Source organism: Podarcis tiliguerta, assembly GCF_965153285.1.
Source record: "Podarcis tiliguerta genome assembly, chromosome: 6".
NCBI lineage: Eukaryota > Metazoa > Chordata > Lepidosauria > Squamata > Lacertidae > Podarcis > Podarcis tiliguerta.
This window is the reverse complement of record NC_139539.1, coordinates 60,836,111-60,858,213: the sequence shown is the minus strand read 5'-3', so window position 1 is coordinate 60,858,213 and position 22,103 is coordinate 60,836,111. Positions and strand designations below refer to the sequence as shown.

General features: G+C 40.6%; 1 protein-coding gene and 1 long non-coding RNA gene across 10 annotated transcripts in view; one reads left to right on the top strand and one right to left on the bottom strand.

Annotated features, from left to right (window-relative positions):
• Nucleotides 1-1,410: 1,410 nt before the first annotated feature.
• Nucleotides 1,411-22,103, bottom strand: part of PDE4B (phosphodiesterase 4B) — a 244,211-nt gene continuing 223,518 nt past the window's right edge. For 8 of the 9 annotated variants that reach the window (XM_083448044.1, XM_083448045.1, XM_083448046.1 and 5 more), the window contains 9 exons: nucleotides 13,532-13,625; nucleotides 11,163-11,338; nucleotides 10,374-10,472; nucleotides 10,060-10,224; nucleotides 9,123-9,222; nucleotides 8,726-8,880; nucleotides 8,483-8,605; nucleotides 5,092-5,274; nucleotides 1,411-3,436 (listed from right to left, as the gene is read on the bottom strand). In XM_083448044.1, coding sequence (XP_083304170.1) covers nucleotides 3,071-3,436; nucleotides 5,092-5,274; nucleotides 8,483-8,605; nucleotides 8,726-8,880; nucleotides 9,123-9,222; nucleotides 10,060-10,224; nucleotides 10,374-10,472; nucleotides 11,163-11,338; nucleotides 13,532-13,625 — 1,461 coding nt within the window. In that variant the 3' untranslated portion in view covers nucleotides 1,411-3,070. Of the gene's footprint in view, nucleotides 3,437-5,091; nucleotides 5,275-8,482; nucleotides 8,606-8,725; nucleotides 8,881-9,122; nucleotides 9,223-10,059; nucleotides 10,225-10,373; nucleotides 10,473-11,162; nucleotides 11,339-13,531; nucleotides 13,626-14,260; nucleotides 14,757-22,103 lie in introns of those variants that run through there. The other variant, XM_083448052.1, reaches the window with a different exon arrangement.
• LOC310680989 lies at nucleotides 16,299-22,042 on the top strand. Its single transcript, XR_014513048.1, has 4 exons — nucleotides 16,299-17,604; nucleotides 17,982-19,848; nucleotides 20,001-20,197; nucleotides 21,386-22,042. It is a non-coding gene; the product is annotated as an uncharacterized lncRNA (long non-coding RNA).

Below are 22,103 nucleotides of genomic sequence, written 5' to 3'. Positions count from 1 at the left end.
ACAGCAAAGTGGATGCCATTAATGAAATGCTCCCACTAGATTATAAAAAGGGATTGCAACAGTTCTTAGAGATTGTAAAGTATTTGGCTGAGTTCATTCCCTCTTAGGACTGTGCAGTGTGGCAGTGGTACCTATTTATCTGCTCACACTGGCATGCTTTCGAGCTGCTAGGTTGGCAGGAGCTGGGACAGAACAACAGGAGCTCACCCTGTTGTGGGGATTTGAACCACTGACCTTCTGATCAGCAAGCCCGAGGCATGGTCACAGCGCCACCTGCTCCCCTAAAGAGTATCCTAGTGTGGGGGGGCTGGGGGGGGCGTTGACAGCAAGAGATGTGTCTTCATTACCTCTCCAGCTTCTTCTATGTTTAACCACTTCATGCAAATATTCTGCAGTAAAGAATGATATAATTTAATATTTCCTTGGCAATCCAAAATTTAGAACTGCAGGTACTTTCACATCATACCCGTAGCAATCTAGGTGACAAACCAGGGGAAGTGGCATTTGAATGTGCTCCACCTGATCTATTCATAGATTAGCAGACAAAAATGTTATTTAAGAGGTTATCCAAGATAACCTGAGACCATATTTACCTATGACCTTTGTTCCTGTATCACCGGCACAAAGAAGAGTTGGGATTAGGAACTGAGAATGACTTACTTGTAGTGAATGGCTTCAGTCACATCACATTTTGTTTTCAGTGATTTGTGCAGCCACTCTTGGGAAGTTCTCCAATGCATGAAAAACTATGTGTTTATTAGTTAAAATATAGAATTAAGACCACTACTGCATAGACATTTTACAAACTTCAGCAGCTTCTGCTTTCCAGCCACCACCAGGAGGCACATGGCTCTTCTATATTAGTTTTCAGGTACCCAGACAGTTTTGCTTACATTTTACTGCTCTCTGCGATGCTGATAAAATGGGCATTTCATTTGTGGGGAACTGGTTTAAGATACTGGGGTATGTTGGTTTGTCATTTAATACCAATTGGTGTTGAGAAGGAAAATTATTAAGCCCATGAAGTAAATTTGTGTGTTTAGTTCCCCATTTATTACGTTTATACCCCGCGTTTCAGAAATATTTTCCATGGGGCAGCTTATAAGTTTTTAAAAACCTGCTGAGTTTTACAGAAATTAATGGGGTACAACACTGCCATAACTTGCTGCAGGGTATGAGACTCTTAAGGTAGAAAATCTGTTTCACCCTCTGTGTTCTTATGTATTTATTAATCAGTAAGAGATTTGCCTAATTCAGTATCTTGTCTCTACCAGTGACTAGTATGTGTGTTTGTGTTGAGTGAATCATACCTTGTTCACTACCACCAATGGTGACGTTTAAAAATTCTGCATTAAACATGCAACTGAAGCACAGGAGATAACTAAAAAGAACATCTAGGAAAGCCCAACCTAAGTCATGCTTTAATTTATTCACTTCATATAAAAATCTCTTAAGAATGCATCTGAACACAATATATAATACTATAACAACATACATTGTGTGAAACTTTGAAACAAAATAACCACCTGGAACAATGCAGTGTTCAACAGACATACAAACCCATTGATCATGCACAACTGTGCTATTTCATCAACTAGTTAGTCACAAGTTGGACTGAAAGCTTGGAACATAGTTTTACAAACTGAGATTGGCACTGTATACATGCCTAACAAGCTTTGTTGGAAGAAGTTTCACAGCACAATTATAACACCAGTTCACATTTTGTCATAGAAATTCACATTGGGTTGTTCATTAATTGGAAACTGACACTTAACATTTTGTGGCATTTTACTGTAGGTTTCCTCTTTCAAAGTTTCAGTAGTTTCACATCATCTGAACAGATGATTCTAAATATTTCTCCATCACCCACCAACTGTGATGATTTCCCAAATGCCAGTGAAAATGAAACCCCCGTGAGCCAATGCTACCTGAATGCCCTCTCTGGGTTCAATATGTCTCTTTTAAGCTATGTTCAGGTTTCTCTATTTTATGCAATACAAAAGGTTACAAGAAAGGCAACTCTTATGCAGAGTATTCTACACAAGTAACATCACCACTGACAGGCAATGTTAATTTATATAAATTAATACTTACAAAACATTACATTATATACATTAAGTAATAAATACACTGTTATAAACAGTACTGGACATGTTAGAGCTCAAGGCAAGTGCAAGAGAGAAAAGGGGACATGAATGGTGGGGAAGAGAAAACACAAAGGACCAAGCGTGCAACTTCCACCGAGTGTTTTTTTTAAAAAAATAAGGGGAGGAGAATGCACATCACATTACCTCAGTATGTTGACTTTTACATGTGCTGTATTGTGCTATGGAACAGAAAGCTACACTTTATCCTGTGCAAAAGAAAGGTCAAAAACAATTAACTGGGGGCGGGTGGGGGGACATTTTTCAGTAGCTAACAACACAGGTTTTGCAGGGTTGATAAAGTGACCATTGGTGCAGTAATGCAAAGAGGAGGGCACCCTGCTTGATTTAGCAAGTCAACGTGATTAAACTGCAATAAAGAAACAAGTATTGCCCCTACAAAGGAAGACCTATTTCGTTAAAACAGGAATATTTTTTAAAAAAATTATACATCAATATCAAACATGTTTTGTTGTGTACTTAGTAGGTTTCTTGAAAAGACGTGGAAGTTTTTTTTATATAAAAAAGGCACACGGGTCTGCAGACAGGTGGACAAGTTTTAAATGCAGAGTTACAAATCAGTAGTTCTAGATGCCAGACCTGTCTAGATTTCAAAATCTCTTAAGAATAGAAAATATTTCAGCCGAGTGTTGTTCACGATCAGGCTTGTTCAGTTGCAACTCACACTGGTTCCAGATTTTGTTTTTTGTTTTTTGGCTGACAAAGCTTAAGCTGCAATATAAATCACCTGTTAATTTCCTGAGCAATCACTACACGCTCTTTAACCCTGACTCCAATCTCAAGTAGCTGGAAAGGTCTTTTAGCCAATGGTAGGTGCTGGCCCAAGACCTCGATTTCAGGCTAGTTAGCAAGACAACCTGCATGTGCATGAAGTATTTAAATTCACCCTTACAGATAACAATATATTAGGTATCGATAGGTGATGTATCTTCTGTCACAATTTCTATATTAGCTTCGCTTTGGGAACCCCTTCTTCCTGGGTCAATCACACAGAGTGTCTTTGTACTGCTGAAGTAGCTGATACCATCGCTTTCTTTCTCAGGCCCATCAGAGTCCTCTTCTTCAAGCGTGAGCTCAAACTGGAACTTCTCCATCAGGCCCTGGCAGTCTCTGTTGCGTTCATCAAGGGGAGGAGAAGGGCTCTGAGGGATCATGCTCTGGTACCAATTCCTGTTATCTTCTAGAGTATCCAGGATATCTTGGGCGTCCGGCTGTACTAGGTCTGCCCATGTCTCCCAAAGCGGGTGGACAATGTAATCAATGAAGCCAACCTGCAAAGCAAGAGAAAGAAGTTACTACGGGTCTAAATTTGTTAAGAACCAAAGAAAGAACTGTAAGAAAATACACAACATGAAAAGCTGCTGCTATAATGGGTGCAAAATGTGGTGAACTGCATTTAAGCTTGGTGAAAAAGAGAGAAAAACAGAGCTGAAATTGTCCTTCCATCCCTACCTCTGATGTGAAGTTTTCTAACAGTTTATAACTTTTAACATACTTTGCACAACGCACTGTATCTTTGGACAGAAGCAGAGGGGTGGATGATGTTTCCTTTTAATATTTATATTCTCCTCCACCAGGAAAGAGAAAGGAGGCGACTGCTCCTACACCCAGCCCCTTGCACTCAGTGTGGGGATACAGTCATGTTCTGTGGAAATGGTGTGTCATTGTGGGGAAAGAATGATGCCTTCACGTTTTGTCTGATGAGTAAGCTCTGAACTGAGCTAGTTCTAAGTTGCTTGACAACAGGAAGCGCAGAAGAGAGAAAACTGAATGGCCATAAAAGCTATCGTCTTCCGCCTGGCCAAAGGTTTGTCACTTAATTCCAAAAGCTGCTGGACGGCAACTTTACAGAGCAGGAAAACAGCTCTCCAAGGAGCCCATCGCAGTCCTAGGATGTTTGGTTTGGAAATCACATTTGCCTTCTTCAGACACAACAGGATGTTAAATGAGCCGTTATAATTCCATTGTAACCACTGAGACAGCTTAAGCCAAAAGGTGACGAAAACTTCCTGCAGAGTATGCTCAGGAGAGACCTCTAAGTTAAATAGCTTTGCCTGGTTATTAGAAGGTGGGGTTCTTTGGCATTTTATAGCCATAAAGAAACGCCACTAGAAATGTTTCAACTTTTTAAACACTAAGTTGAAAGTTTATTCTATTAGCAGACAACCTGAACCAGGAAAATGCATAGACTTTGTTTTACCTGTTTTGGGATTGTAAAAGACATTGTTTAATTTTTTTGTGCTATCTTTTCCATTATTATTATTATTATTAGTTTTTTTCAACTTGATTTTCTCCCAAGGAATTAAGGGCAGCATACAACTTCCCATCCATTTTATCCTCACAATTTCTGCTATTTTTATCCTGTGAGGTAGGTTAGCTAGTGACAGTGAGATAGACCAGCCAAAGATAACCTAGTGAGCACTCAGTCCCTACAGTTTAAGTTCCACTGCTCAAGCCCAGGCGTAGCCAATGTGGTGCCCTTCAGATGTTGTTTAATTACTGCTCCCATCTTTTCTGACCATTGGCCATGCTGGCTGGGCCTGATGGGAATTTCAGCCTAACAACATACGGAGAACACTGTATTGGCTACCCTTGATATAGTCATTACCCCAAAATGGTTCTCAAGCATTTGCAACTAGAATTGGGAATATACAAAAGAATGATTATATCCCTTACACAATGGAGACATTCATAGCTGACAGTAGAAGATTTTTTTGCTAAGTCCGCAAAGGTTTCAGAGACATCTAGATATTTGGAATCAATCTGTGTTCAGCACCAGATACAAAAAGAAACCTTCTGGAATTACCAGTAAATGCAAATAACACAGAATTGGTGGGGGGGACATCCACCCCACCTTAAAAAAAGCTCACACTCATGGCAAAACCCCAACCGAAAATGTGTGTGGTGGGGAGGTAAAGTCAAATACCTGTGACTTCTCTACAGAAGCTGTGTGCTTGTCACACATTGGGCTGATTTCCATTCCTCTCTCCCGTTCTTTGTCCCCCTGCTGGAAAAATTCCTCCATGATTCTGTCTGTCCACTGTCGATAGAGTTCAAGGGATTTTGTAGGATTACTTAAATCAGCACAATGGACCATATTTCGGAGAACCTGTAATTGCATAACCTGCATTAATATGAAGGCTCACATAATCAGGCAGAATAGAAAAACATTTCATTCTCTACTTGCTGGCACATCCTGTACAATTTCACATTAAAAGAAGAACATTTTGATCACAAAAAATGCCCTTATTTTGGAGTATTTTATAAAAAGAGAACATTAAAATACATTTTTACTAAGTCAAGATGTGGATTATTTGGTGAGAGGTCATGTTATATCACCCTAATTAACTGTGGATATGCATGATGAGCAATAATTTCGGTCTGTGCAAGCTGCACTAACACTCTCCTGAATACGCAAGTGCAAAACTAAACTAAAACTAAAACTAAACCCCAGAAGTGGGACTAAATCAGGGACTAGGAGTCCTGTTTCATGGGTCATGGAGGCAAGGATTCCAAACCTGAAGGGATGGGGGGTGCAGGACCAGCCCCAAAAGTGCTGGGGGACCATTGCCTCTCCAACCCAAGGATGCGGCACTGCCATTCTTGGACTTGGAGGACTTTACAGCAGATGATCTGAGGCTCCTCTGCTCCACTGCAGTATTGGGGAAGGCTTGGTTCTTTTAAGTAAAGCAGACCCTTGCAGTGCAGGCAGGGCTACCAATAAGGCTTTAGTTGCTGCTGCTATATAAGGGCTCAGTTTATTCCTTGCTGGAGTGACTTTTCTTAGATCCTGGTTGGGCCTTGGCTCACCACACCACAGAGCAGGACAAACATCTGCTTATACCAGCTGCACTGGCTCCCGGTGGAGTACAGGATCAGGTTTAAGGTGCTGGGTTTAACCTTTAAAGCCCTGTACAACCTAGGACCCTTGTCCCTACGGGACTGCCTCTTCTGGTAAGCCCCACGGAGGACCTTACAGTACAGATAACAACACCCTGAAGATCCCGAGCCCCAGGGAGATTAGATGGACCTCAACCAGAGCCAGGGCCTTTTCGGTCGTGGCCCCAGCCTGGTGGAACACTTTCTCAGAAGAGACCAGGGCCCTGCGAGATTTGACATCCTTCTACAGGGCCTGCAAGACAGAACTGTTCCACCAGGCCTTTGGTCAAGGTTCAGTCTGACTCATTTCCTCTTTGTATAAAAACAAGTATGAAGGAGGTTTCCCAGCCCGCTCACAGGACCTTATAATATCAGTGGAAATAGTTGGTCCTGGTGAGTATTAACCACTTTCAATTTTAACTTGAGGATGGCCATTTGTCCAGTCTAATTTTAATTTTAAGAATTAATTTTGGGATGCATTTTAATCCATTGTTTGTTTGTTTTTATGTATATTGTGTTTTATATGATGTTAGCCGCTTTGAGCCCAGCTCCGGCAGGGGAGGGTGGGATACAAATAAAAGTTATTATTATCTATTATTATTATTATTATTATTATTATTATTATTATTATTATTTGTTACTTCACAGGAAACTTCCATCCTACCCTTTAGCTTAGAGTTGCCTTCCGCATTACTTTACGCTGCTTGTGCCTTAAAGATACAAGTGTGGAAGAAAGAAATGTGTCCAGACTCTCGTGTCTTGAATCTGATTCAAGATCAGTTGGGAGAGAGTTAGACTGAAGATCTAAAGGTCCCTGGTTCATCTGGGTGTCAGCAAATCCTACAGAGTGTTAGTATGGTAGTGAGACTGAGGTACCCAATTTCAAATTCTGTCTCAGCCATGGGATGAACTATCTCTCAGCCTCCCTCAGTTAGTCTAAAAAGTGTCACTTCATTTCCCCCCCTGACCTTTATAGAAGACGTAATATGGCATGCCATATAATCTACCTCACATAGTTGCTGTGAGGATAAAATGGAAGACAAAACTACATTTACCAGCTTGAGCTCCTTGGAGGAAATAAATCAAATGAAAAGTGGTTTTGTAGCACCTGAGCTGTCAAACTCGTGAGTCTGATTCAGAATTTGTGACCCTGATTTATGCAGGTTCACAGACAGTGCCTGCCAAGACTGGCATCTAGCTGGCCCTTTTTTTCCCAAGCATTATAGATATCCGAATGTCTGTCTAGTCATGTTTCTTTCCACCCTACTTACTTCCTAGAAGCTGGAATATGTTATATAACTGTTGTAGCTCTTAGTTGCTACAGGAGGGCCAAAGGTTTAATGTAGGAGATTCTGTGAAGGGATATTTTTCTTTCATATTTATGTAATGCTTATTTAAAAATGGGAATTCTGTGCCAACTGGGAGAAATTTAGAACTGAAGAACAATGGGTTTGTCCTGCGGCACTGTGCATTGCCACAAAGCTAGTTACTCTTCTGGCATATCTGTTGTGTCTGAAGCACTGAGGAACTGTAGGGCAAATATTTCATCAAGATAAGGGTTAATTAAGTACCCTCACATAAAAATATTTTTTTCAAGTCACAGAAATTTCTAGGAATATTCTAAAATGGATGTTTCTAGGTGTATCATCATCAAAGTGGAAAAAGCAGGTAAACTATTGGAATGGAGTCCCTGTCTTTAAGGAATAAACTTCTTCTTTCAATATTCTTAGCCACCCATGTCAAGTCTTAATCCTTGGAAGCTATAAGCATGTAAAGAAGAAATTTTCAGATTGCACAACATTTGGCTGTACTACAAATCCAAATGATCACTGAACTGATTATACTCCTTATGACTGTGGGATCCTGTCTTCTCCAAGTGGGTTTGAAGAATGTAGGAAACCACAAACCACCAGATTCCTATCTTGTGGAGAGGTTTATACGATTATATAGTTTACGTGCGCAAATGTCAGTGTGCTTATCAGCTCAGTCACGTTTCCAACTGCAGTTCAAGCACAGGGGAAATTTTGCGTTGCAACATCTACAGCAGCATATAGTCAAGGTTTGTCCCGCCAGGTTTCCTCTTACTACCCCCTTTGGTGCAAGTCACTTCCACAGCCATTACTATGCCATGCTAAAGCTGCAGGTAGCCTTGTATCCTCGCCTTAGAAAGTTATCCCAGCCCCGCCCCCCAGCCCCGCTCCCAACTACCAGAAAATAGGCTGGCTTTTCCCACCAGAACAACAGTGCAATGCCTTGTGCTAGAAGTTCTTTGATGCACAGCAGAACAAACTATCAGGTTCTGGACACACCTTCTTCACAGTAAGCCAAGAATATAACTTGTTATGTTTTCTGTTTTGATCCCTAAAGGAAGTCGCAGTAAGCAGTATGCCTTTTTAAAAGAGAAGCAGCATCACAAAAACAGAAGCTCCCGTACACACCTGTATTCTGTCTGTGTAGTTATCTAGAAGCAGAACTCCAGAACTTGTCACTTTTTTAGTTTCCACCATAGTCTTTAGGTCTGCCAGTAGGGACATGTGTTTGGACATATCTGTGGCCAAGACCTATACGAAAAGAAAAGTAACTGTTGTAAATGCAAGGAAGTAGAAACCTGAATTTCGGTTGCATACATTAGAAAAATGAGCAGTAAGAAGTTTTCAGGGGGTGGGATACCAAAACCTTACCATGTCTATCACCATTTTCCTGAGAGTTTGACGTTGCTTCTTGGTCAAGTTCTGGAAGATGTCGCAATGCTCTTCTTGTAGCAGCTTAAAACCCACAGCAAGGTGGTGATTTTCCAAGACTGACTCATCATTGTACATCAGAGCAAGCTCAGAATCTGACCAAAAAACCCACAAAAAACAGATAATGTAACTCATTATTTCCTAAGGAAATTCATTTTCAGTATATTTGAGGCTTCATGATTTAAAATGAATGTATTATATTTATTACATGACTGGTTTTTTTTATAAAAAAGATCTAATTAGTAAACAAGTTTCATGAAGTATAACTGCCCCAATTGGTGATAAGTGTATGCTTGTGTGTGTGTGTGTGTGTGTGTGTAATAAACATAGGACTCACTTGTATTAATAAGAAACTGGTTGGAGACACCAGGGTGATCCACATCATGAATAGCTGCTGCAAAAATGGCTGCAAGAATTTCCAGATCAGTGAAGACAGCCTAAGGCAAAAATGAGCAATAGATAGATCATAATTTTGAACTCATTAACCACGCACACAGACATCAACAGAAACCAAATCATAGGCATTTCTTAAAGTAGGACTTGAGTTAAATAAACTGTTTTAGTCACACATTATTAAAATGACACACTTAAAAACTTTCAGGACCACTTGCCACTTTCCCTCCATTCTGACACATTCTTCTGGGCGCAATAGACCCTGTATACCCACTACAGGTAATGTAACTGCACAAATATAAATCTACTGCATTCAATATTACGTTTCTCCATGTAAAAATTAAAATTTTGATCTCAGAGTTTTGCTGAGAAGTTCCAACTTAGAAATCAAGGTCTAAATCAGGCTTCCTCAGCCTCGGCCCTCCAGATGTTTTGAGACTACAATTCCCATCATCCCTGACTACTGGTCCTGCTAGCTAGGGATCATGGGAGTTGTAGGCCAAAAACACCTGGAGGGCCAAGGTTGAGGAAGCCTGGTCTAAATTAAAGTTACTAACTATATACCCAAGCCCTCCAGATGTTGCTGGACTACAATTCCCAACCATCACTGGCCAGTGGTCATGCTGACTGGGGTGATGCAAGGTGAAGCCCAACATCTGGCGTGCCACAGGTTCTCCATTAGGGGTATGGAAATCAGCTTAATTGTGCAACTACCAAGAATGCAAGAGCATATGGGAACAGCTGTAGAATCCCAGAAGGGTGAAAGCAACTACAAAGGAACAGGAACTAAAATAAAACAAAGAACTGTTGTAAATAAATAATTAACCTGTGAAACAAATTCACTATTGCAAATTTCTCACTGCAGGTGGGGAGCTACTCACATCCAAGGCTGGGGTGGACAGGAGAACATGTGTTGACTGGGCTACATCAGCCGCATGGAGACTGTTGTGGTAGGCCACATCGGAGTGGTAGTGGTCTTCCAAAGTCATCATGTAAGCTATGAAGGTATCTGATGAGATCTTGAATGTCTTTAGCAGATCTCTCTCCTGTTTCAAGGTAATTCAAATTGCAGAAGGTTATAAGGTGATGCAAACCTGAAGGCTTCGTCATGGGGGTGGGTGGGATGGGACTGTTTGTTGTTGCTTCCTTTAAATGCAACCATCTGAAGCAATGTATAACCAGTGAAATTACGAACCTGAAAAATGGCATACATAATGCAGGTGAGAGGTCTACTGTGTGAATATCTTGCAACGTTAAATATGTTCAGGCCCCATTTATTCAGATCCTCCAGCTCCTAGAGGGGGAGAAAACAATATTAAACAAAAAATAATGGATATACAACACTAATGCAATGAAGGCAAGCCCGTAAGTAGTCTATAGCTATATTTATAAACTCAAAACTCTCTCTCTCTCAAACACTAATAAGATAGTTATCGAAAGAACATTATATATCATGTAAAAGGAACAAGGAAGATCATCTCTTCGTAAATTGCAGCTACATATTTGAACATAAAGACGAACCTTGATTTTCGAACAGCTTAGTTCTCGAACGTTTTAGCTCCCAAACGCCGCAAACCCAGAAGTGATTGCTCCAGTTTGCGAACTATTTTTGGAAGCCGAACATCCACCAGGGCTTCCGCAGCTTCCAATCAGACGCCGTGCTTTGGTTTCCAAACGTTTTGGAAGTTGAACGGGCTTCCGGAACGGATTCTGTTTGACTTCCAAGCTATGAATGTATTTAACTATTTTTTGCTACCATGCCAGCACCAATTATGTGCTAGGGAGTAGTGAGTCAAAACTAGACCCTGTAATGCTGAAATCTTAAACTACATAAGACAATACTTTTCTGATATAATCAGAATACATGTTTGAATACTGGTGTTATATACTATATTAAGCAGCTGATCAAAATCTCTCTCTCCGTTGGTAGCAAGTGGTATCTTACACCAAAAGACTAAAATAACGATAAGTTAACTGCACTCACCTTGGCTAGATGGTCTTCCTTTTCTGTTTTCACACCAAATCTTGAAATGCTCGTATTATTCAAGCTTGAACTATGCATTAGCTTTTTCACACCACTGATCTGTGTCATGAGCTGCTTTTTCTTTTTCTCTCTGTCCTTCTGTGTGGGAGAGGGAATCTCTACATCATTCTGTTTGTCTGTGAAGAACATATAGAGAAATGAATTACAAAGGTTATGAAGCAATCTGTTTTAATATCACTTGTGCACAATGTTTATATTATACAGCTTGCTTATTCAAAATAGTTTAAACAATTTAATGGATTTATAAATCTAATGTTTGGATGCTGTTACAAATAAAGACAAAAACTACTACTATTGCCAAGATTATTTTTAATGATTAATAACCAAAGGTGGAGCTATGTGATGGATGAAGTCAACAGGAGCCATTAATGGCAGAGGCCCTTAAAAAGGGACCAATATCACTGACAATTTTAACACAGTGATATCATCATTATTTGTTCAATAGATATTTTATCATTGCTTGGATAAAGACTGTGGATCAAAGTGTTCACCTAAGAATATTCACTGAAGACAAACAAGTTATTTTTACTTGGTGGTAAAACAAGAGTAAAAACATTAAAAATGTCATAATTTGTGTGTGTGTGTATTTGTGTGTGTTCACAATCCTAAGTGAAATGTGGACTTTCAGATTAATTTTGTGTGTGTGTGTGCGTGCGTCAAAATGCCTATTTACCAACAGTCTTTTGGAAAAACCATAGGTTAACACTATCGCTGAAAGTTTGCTGGCTGCTTAAAATGGGGGAAACAAATACCCACACATAAAAATTGTCACTATTAAACACTACCAAACAAAACAAAACTGCAACAGATCTTACATATTATGGGCCAGTTTCAACTGGATGCATTTGGACAAAGGGAGCGAAGCCTGGAAGTTTTTTTATTTGGGGGGGGGGAGGAGTATTGGTTGTGGAAGGGTACTAGTATTTAAATACTTTGTCACTGCTCCTATAATGAAAGAAAAAATCACTAAAAAACTTTCATTAAGAAAAAAGAATGGCTATAGTCAAAGCAGAAATCAGATGAAGAGCATATAAAAGCATGTAAGTAGGGCTGTCCTGGTGTAATGGGCCAACCACTTCAGGCCCAACCACTGAGTTAGCTGACATGTCTGCTCTAACTTTTCAGCTTTATAATGCACCATGATGAATAGCCCCAGGCAAGCAAACACCATTCACAACCCCACTACTTCAAGCCTGGGGAGTATGGAGTATGGAGTATGGATGGTTGCTAAGCAACGGCCTGCAACATTAACTTCTGCCCTCGATAGCACTGTATGCTCTTATACTTCTAGATTTTACTATTTAGGTTTTTCTTCTGTTTAAAGGTGGCGTAAAGGAATAAATCACGCTCCCTTCATACGCCACGGTTTCATCTGCTGCCCAAGACATGTCATGATGAAATGTGCGCCCCACAGCACTTTGTCCAGTTTCTTTGCTCAAGCTCACCCCTACACAGCACTGGGGCTTCTACAATAGCCCTGCCTGACCACAGCTCCTTTCATTGCAGTGGAGACTGATTCCTAAAGTCCACTAAAAAAAATTTTCAATGAGAGAAACAAATGACTATACTCAAAGCAGAAGTCCACTAGGTTCTTAAAATGGTTTGTTGGGCAGCGCAGTGGGTTTGGGATTGGAAAGGAAGGGATTGGGGTTGTAAACATACGAAGGGCCCGCTGGATGAGGCCACTGGTCCACCTAGTCCAGCACCCTGTTCTCTCAGTGTCCAACCAGATGCCTGTGGGAAACGTGCAAGCAAGATTCGAGGACAAGAAGAAGAGTTTGGATTTGATATCCCGCTTTATCACTACCCGAAGGAGTCTCAAAGCGGCTAACATTCTCCTTTCTCTTCCTCCCCCACAACAAACACTCTGTGAGGGGAGTGGGGCTGAGAGACTTCAGAGAAGTGCGACTAGCCCAAGATCACCCAGCAGCTGCATGTGGAGGAGCGGAGACGCGAACCTGGTTCCCCAGATTACGAATCTACTGCTCTTAACCACTACACCACTCTGGCTCTCTCACCACAAGAGGACTCTCATCCTGTAGTTTCCAGAAACTGGTGTTCAGAAGCATTACTGCCTCCATAGTCCTCTCCTCTGTGAATTTGCCTAATCCTCTTTCAAAGCCAACTCGATTGGTAACCATCACTGCCTCCTGTGGGAGTGAGTTCCATAGTTTAACTAAGTGCAGCTACATCACTGAAGCATCATTGCACCTGTAAGAACAGCCCTGCATGCACATCAGAGCCTGAACATGCTTGTTAAAACCTAATTTACACACAGAATGGAATGGGTTTGGTGCTAAATAACTTACCCAGGAAAGTGTTTGAAATATATTCAGACACTTGGTTCCCAGATCTGCTCATTTCTGAAAGGTGTGTCAGTTCTCGGTTCAACATTCTCTTGAACTATTGGTAATTAGAAGAAAAGAAAACCCAAACCATCAGTTTTTTTGAACGATACATGCACAATAAATAAAATGGGACATTATTAACTAACTTAAAGATGACATCATTCAGCAATGCCTTTATAGATAAAACTATAAACATATAAGAAATATTTTTAGACGACATGGTGCGATTTAAGGTTATGGTGCTGTCAGTTTTTTAAAAATATCATTTTAAAAAGGCAGATACATTTTACCTAATTCTGGAAAACTATGTCGATTTTAGAGCAGTTTTTGGTCTCACAAGTTATAAACCTGTTCTAAATCTTGATCATGAGCGATTTAGCAATTTCCCACACACAATAAAAAAGCAACATCAATTTATAGAATTTTTTACCAGGGGGAAAATGAAATGTTAATATGGCATTTGGCTGGATTATCAAGTTGCATACAACTTAAATATACTTTATGTAAATGATCATAAAATGATGCTCCTATTTTTCATGACATTCTGTTTGTATGGCAATATTACACCTTACTGTACAAGTATCTAACATGTTTAAGGCTATATAGCAATAAATATGATCCTGATATATACTTTACATATAAATAACACAACTGGACATTATTATTTGCTTTTCTTTATTTTAAACCCACCTTGATATAACCCCAAGATACAGATAACAAATAGTTTGCCTCAGGCATTTTTGGAAGACTTTGCACGCCAAAAGTGAGAAATCTCTTATGAAGAATTTGCAGATCAGAGGGAGGAACTCCTCAGGAAAAAGGATTTCCCGGTCAGTGAGATTAATATGGGTAAAACTCAACAATTCCTGTAATAATGGCTACTTGCTACTCCAAGACAACACCAAGGTTTGTATTCCAGGTTTGCAGAAAAGAATGTATTGTTGGAGGCTTTGTCGGCAAAAGACACACACAAAAATGATGTAAAAGGGCTGCGGAGAGGAGAGAGAGCTAATCCAACTGTTTCCAGCAAGCTGCCTTAAAGCACTTATGAATTATGAATAGTCCTGGTTGCTTAGTTGTCTGAAGGGGGGTTTCCAAATTAGTGTTCCTTTGCTGAACTGAGCGAAAAAGAACTGACAGCTGCTTTTGTAGGCATTGCTGGATTTAGCTATACAGCCATCTTTTCAAAAGAAAGATTAAAATGGAGGAAGCCCCGTGCATATCTAAACAAGGCAAAATAAGGCGAGCAGCCCCCCTCCTCCTCTTCCTCCAGATCACTGCATTGCCATTAGGAGAAATCCCCTTTCACTCACAGAGATTTTTAAACACAGCTTTAGGACACTGATTTAAAATTATAATTGTTTTCTCCCTACCCATTCCAGTATGATTTTGTATTTCTTTACATATACAGAGAAGATACATATGCTCACATGTGGCTAAGAAGTATTTTAATGTTTCAGTGCAAAGAAAACCAGACGGCTTTCACTTCTGAAATTCTTAGCAAACATAGAAAGCGATGTTATATCTGCAGAGCAAAATGTAAGATGATTTCCATAGCCTGTTCCCTAAAAGAAGTTATTCAGAAGCCCAATGTGATGCAGCATGCTGCATGTTTTCATTTACAAGCCCAGGCTGCAAAGGAACCACTGCATGCAAACGCTGCCTCTTCTTATGTCAGTGTATGAATCCACACTAAAAGCACTCAGTAAAGTGAAATAAATCAGACTGAATGATTGTTGTCATTTCAAGCACATTTGCACCGCTTTTGTCTCTTCCCCCGACCACTTTAGGAGTGAGGGATATTTTAAAAATAAAGGTGAGCTTCATATTATTTCTGTTTTTAATTAGCAGCCAGCATAGGTTTATAATGTAAAGCTGCTATCTTCCCCACCCCCACCCCACATATCTCATTCCCTTCTTCAAGAGTTCATATACAGCTGGTCAAAAGAATACCATGGTACTATGGCAACAGCACCACATGACAGCCACCCTCCTTTACAGACAGGCTTCCCTTCAGATTACTGTCATGCAGCCCTAATGGCCTGCTACAGGAATTCCAAGAGTGCTTTAAGCAAATTGGAAGCTAATTCCTGAGATCTAAAGTGTGTGTGTGTGTGTGTGTGTGTGTGTGTGTAAAGCAAGTCTAGTAATATAGAATCTCCGTCTCTTTGGACAAAAGAAATCCTGCTATTTATTGGTTCAAACCTAAGCTACAAAAGCTTCGACCAGAAAAATATTTTTATCTACTTCTTAAAAGCTGTTAAGCATTTTTGGTACCAGAATCATGACGTCATGATCTATATCATGATATAATACATATGAACTATAAAAAATAGTCTGTTATATGGAAGTTGCATTAGAAGTATTATTCTTTCTTCAGTCACAAAGTGATTTATTCAATACGACCTTTAGCAACAGAAAACAGTAACATTTGTTTCTTTTAAAGGTAAAGGGACCCCTGACCATTAGGTCCAGTTGTGGCCGACTCTGGGGTTGCGGCGCTCATCTTGCTTTATTGGCCGAGGGAGCCGGCGTATAGCTTCCGGGTCATGTGGCCAGCATGACTAAGCCGCTTCTGGCGAACCACAGCAGCACACGGAAACGCCGTTTGCCTTCCCGCAGGGGCGGTACCTATTTATCTACTTGCACTTTGACGTGCTTTTTAACTGCTAGGTTGGCACTGCTCCATAAATTCACATTTTAAGTGTAGCCACAGATGAGCCCCTGTTCCCACAATCAGTGCTGCTTCTCACTTCAAGCTCTTCCCCTTTTATTTATTCCCATGATAGTGGAGTTAATGCGTAAGAGAGGTTGAGTGATTATATAGCAACAGTGGGTGCTTCCAGATTGTTGCAGTTTTGTGGGTGGCATTCAATGGCACACTGGCAAATTCAGGTTGCAAAATTAAAGTGGGTTTTGAGCCCTTGCACAACAAACCACTCCCCACAGCACCACCATAAAGTGCTGTGATTGATGCAATGTGGTGTAACTTCCCTGCAAACAAATCAGGATGAAGGCCTGGAAGCAACCAATACATATTTTGCAACTGTGGGGCAGAGCTAGGTCTATTCCTTTTCCTTGCTTATTTTAACTCCTTGTGGAAATGCAAGAGATTTACGATCCCATTCTCTGTACAGCCATACCTTGGATCCCGAACAGCATGGAACTTGAATGTTTTGGTTCCCAAACGCTGCAAATCCGGAAGTGATTGTTCCAGTTTGCGAACGTTCTTTTGGAACCTGAACATCCGATGGAGCTTCTGATTGGCTGCAGGAGCTTCCTGCTGCCAATCAGAAGCCATGATTTGGCTTTTGCACGTTTTGGAAGTCAAATGGACGTCCAGAACGGATTCCGTTCAACTTCCAAGGTACGACTATACTGGCAAATTCCAGTGTAGCTTAGCAATAAGTGGCATATTACAGTTTCAAAATTAAGAGACCTACTTGGTTCCAAGTTGACTGTTCTATAGATATTCCATTCAATTTCCCGCATCTCTTATGGCTTGGACTAAGAGATATCCTTTTGAAATAGGAAGTTTTGGCAATCCAAATATTTTAATAGCTTCTCCCCATGCTGATCCTAGGGTCAACCTTTTATCCTAATAATGGCTTGGAAAGGAGCTTATTGGGTAGAGAAACATATTATTTACTCTCCTTTCAGACAATAGATAATGTTTTGATTATTTTTTTTAATCAAATGCTTAAAATAGTATACAGGTGTGTTTAGCTATTTTTTAGATAAATTGCTTGTTTGGTCTTTACCACATATGAAGAACCAGCCTGCCCAGAAATTTTAATTGTACCCCATGCCCAGATATTATGTAAATAATTTCTTAGAACTCCTTGTTTGCTTGCAACAAGGTAAGCTTAGTGTTGGAATTCAAGCTACATAAAAGTGCTGTTAAGAAGTAGAGACTTCTGCTAACTCTACTCTGCAGGGCTAAAAAAGTTTGACCTGAAGAGGTTCCATTGGAATTGACTGACTAATCACCACTGCTAAACAGAAGTTGCACGGGATTTTCTCCATCCTAACAGGTAGAAACAGGGACGCGGGTGGCGCTGTGGGTAAAACCTCAGCGCCTAGGACTTGCCGATCGTATGATCGGCGGTTTGAATCCCCGCGGCGGGGTGAGCTCCCGTCGTTCGGTCCCAGCTCCTGCCCACCTAGCAGTTCGAAAGCACCCTTAAGTGCAAGTAGATAAATAGGTACCGCTTTATAGCGGGAAGGTAAACGGCGTTTCCGTGCGCTGTGCTGGTGCTGGCTCGGCAGAGCAGCTTCGTCACACTGGCCACGTGACCCAGAAGTGTCTCCGGACAGCACTGGCCCCCGGCCTCTTAAGTGAGATGGGCGCACAACCCTAGAGTCGGACACGACTGGCCCGTACGGGCAGGGGTACCTTTACCTTTAACAGGTAGAAACAAGATTGGTTTCCAATAAACCATTTATGAACCTTATTCTTATCCCACCCTTAGGGCCACCTTTGACTGGTAGATGAGACATCCCACATGTCAATCATTTGACATCATTGTGGGCTTGCTAATTGCTTCACACACTGCTTCCCAAAATGCTTTACACAGCCAGCTGGTTGTTGGGTGCTTGGGAACTGCAGCACAAGGAGTTTTGTCAGCCCTATGGCTGATGCTTTGGAAGTGCTAAGCACCGGGCTTGCAAAATACATTGTGCAGTGCTTCCCAAATGCCTGAGAGCCAGCTGGCTTTGGGGCATTTTGGAAGCACCGCACAATGTCCTTTCTTCTCAGCCCTGTTTTCAGTGCTTCCCAAGCATTGGGACAGCAAAGAGGATTTCTGCAAGGATCGGCTATGCAATCGGCTTCCCCATGGGAAATCAGTTGCACAGCTGGTCCTACAGGTTTGAACTCACCACACACCAGCTGATCGATAAACCATAACCATAACAGAATTCCCCCATCCCTCCTCACACCAGAATACTCTACAATGTTCACAGATCTGAAGTGATTGCTGTGAAAATGAAATAGCTCCAAGTTGTGACGAAAAGCACTAAGGGATTCGTTCAGAAGCCATGAATAATTTTGACCCCAGAACAAAATAGTGAAGACTGAAAACTAGCAGCAGCAGAACAACATCTGTTAGACACATACTCTTCAGTCCTCTATGCGACTGTTTAGTTTATTTTCCCAAGTGGGCTATATACGCAGTAACAGGAAAACTGAACAGGTTGTATAACCAGTTCAATGGCAACACGAACCTTGCTAACAGCAGCCTATGTTGTGTCTTTTAGATTGCAGTAAGAGCACACAGTCAATACTACCTATACATGTTTTGTCTAAATAAAAAACAAATCTGAGAATCAGCCGTCAAAGAATGTTCAGAACTTTTAGCTACTCTGGCTTCTTACTACTCCTACAGTACTCAGCTGCCCTCACTTTCCACAGTTTGGGTTTGAATGGCAAATATGAATGATTTGGATTTTGGAGCCAAAATCTGAAATGCTAGAAGAGAAAGCACACAATCCTGGTGTTTATGTACAAACAACAAAGAATTGTGAAACTCTGACATTAAATCTAAGCTACAACATATCCGAACCGTTTCCTTTACAGACTGTGAAAAGAAGTCTTTTAAATTGCCTGCCAGCATTGTGTGCTTCCAAGTGGGTGCTCTGGGAGAAGCGTCACATGGACAGAGGCGGCTTCTGGTGTGCGTCACTCTCCGACCGGCTCATGATGGGTTTGCTCAGGAATATGTCATAAGATATGGGCAAGAGAAGGTGTGAATGATGCTCCCTGTGAAGGTCAGGAATCCCAGCCACGTAGGCGCAGGGGAATGACTTTCAAGCTCATGAATCTCATTTAGGACTCAGATCAATGGACTGGTGCGCCAACAACTTAGTCAAAAGCGAAAGAACGTCAGGCTTTCAATTAAGGAAGATTTTATTCTGAGATCCAAATCAATGTAATCTAAGACATTTAATTTTATATTGAACACAAAGGTATAGCTCTGCAATATTAATAAAGACGTTTGAACAGGAAGTGGTTTTCTTAAATTTGCTTACAGTTGGGGAAATAATATATATAATCTGACCAGCAGTCTACAGGGGAGAATTGCCTTTCTGCTGACATTTGAAGAGCCCAGCCATCTATAAATTAAATAGGGCCTATATGAGAGCAGGCTGAAGACTGCATGGGTCTAAGAAAGAGTTCCTCTCATACTCATTGTCCAAACTTCCTCCGCTCACAATACACTTCCTTTCAGATGGATGTGTACAATTAACAGTGAAATCCCTTGTATGTCTATTCAAAGGTAAGCTCTATTAGGTTCAATGGGAGGTAAGTGTGTGTGCAGATAACATGACAAGAACCGTCATCATGAACATGACAAGAACATAGACCAATCTAGCCCAGCATTCTGTTTTCAGGGTTTATGCTCACTTAACTTTCCTCTGTGTTTTTCAGGCACGACCTGCGATTTAAAGCTCAATTGGCGCAAACATCCCTTTGCAGCAAACCCAAATTGACGTCTGCTCTGATTTAGTTTTGAAGAGCGGCTTTTTGCTCTTTAAAGCTCAGGGGGACAAAAAAACCTCACCAACAACTGCTCAGACATGGAGCATTAAAGCACAGACCTCTGCCTGGGAAGAGTGAGGCAAAAGGTAAGTGTGGAAAAGCCCTCAGAATGGCCAACCAAATGCCTATAGAAAGCCCACAAGCCTAAATGGCAATCTGAAGAAGCACCAGTTTAATTGGATGCTACTGGAAGTTAGGCATGCCCGAATCTAATTTGGATCAATTGAGCAAGTGCTGAATTCAGAAGAGGGGTCCATTGATGTCAGCTGCATTCAGATATATGCTGCTTAACTTTCTCTTGGTTTTTGCCATGCCCAAATGTTGTGCCACTCAGTGGAATTTCCGTGATAAAGGAAGGGAGGAACATACAGGGCACTGATAAGTTATGACTCTGCTTAACAAAATGTAATCCAGTGACATTTTGAAGCAACTGGTATATAGATAAATTGCTTGCTTGGTCAGCAACTTCAGATGGAGTTTTATTCACATTGAGTATTTACCATACAAACAAGCCTTTATAACATTTATATGGAGCACTGACTGATGTCAGATGCTGCATAGAAACACAATTGTGCCTGCAGGGTAAGCAAATACTGATTTCCCTGAATAAATCCATGAATACTAGTGTAGCCCTCTGTAAAAAAATTTTTTTTTTAATCTAAATTACTAAAAGTGACATGTAAAATAACTACTGCATATAAACAACAGAAAATTATAACTACTTTGGGTTAGGTAAGTTGAATGAATGCAGCAGTTTGTATATTTCAGTGAGCTTTCACAACTTAATTTGCATTCATAATTTTTCCCCGCATGTAGAGTGAGATTAAATTGTATTATTTTAATTAAGACAGTGAAAAAAGATACTGCATACACATAATCATTTACAAGATCACACTTTGTGAACATCTGAATAGATGATTAAGCTTAAAACCCATTCTATCATTATCTTTTAACAATGGTCAATGCAAATGTAAAGCTGTGAAAAATAGATCCCAATTGTGAAGTTTTCCTGTTATGCATGTTTTCAGGCTACTGTAAAAACAATTATGAGCTAATTAACTGTGCCAGACATTGAGTCATTCTCCAGTTAATAGGTTTGCCTATTGTAAGAATTGCTAAGTATGATGGTGCCCCTGCTTTTCTTGTTGTTTTTAAAAACACTGCACTTACAATTCTTTAAAAGGCTTTGGGAAGTACTACTTCAGATTTGCATTAATGTTGATGTTTTACATTTACAGTAATAAATTAGTCATCTCCTTCTCTTTACTCAAAAGACAGGTGGCAATTTGACCAGTGAGCCAACTATATCCACTGACTATCCCTTGAAAGACTGAGGTCCAGCTCCGAGGGCCTTCTGGCAGTTCCCTCCCTGCGAGAAGTGAAGCTGTAGCGAACGAGGCAGAGGGCCTTCTTGGTGGTGGCGCCTGCCCTGTAGAATGCCCTCCTACCAAATGTCAAGGAAATAAACAACTATCTGACTTTTAGAAGACATCTGAAGGCAACTCTGATGTTTAGAGAAGTTTTTAATGTTTGATTTTCTGTTGTGCTTTTCATTCTGTTGGAAGCCACCCAGAGCGGCTGGGGAAACCCAGTTAGATGGGCGGGGTATGTATGTATAAATAAATAAATATTATTAATGATCCTGGGTAAATTTGTTTATCAAAGTTTCTCACATCAACTGCATGAACTTACTATTAGAACTGACAAAGTTCTTGCTACTGAGCTCAAATCCCACATAATTACCTCAGCAACTAGTTCTTGGTCTATTTAATATAGAGTACACTGGGCATAATCCACCTGTCTCAAGGCAGTAGATGGACTTCATGATTTCCCCTCATGCTTTCTAGTCCTGTAATTTTCTAAAATAAGCGCCAGTGCCAAGAATGAGGACGTTCAGCATGCTGGACCAATGCTGGACACATGGAATGATGGAATGTTCAATTAACCACTTTCGGTCAATTTCATGATAAATTACAACCTTTTTTTACTTTT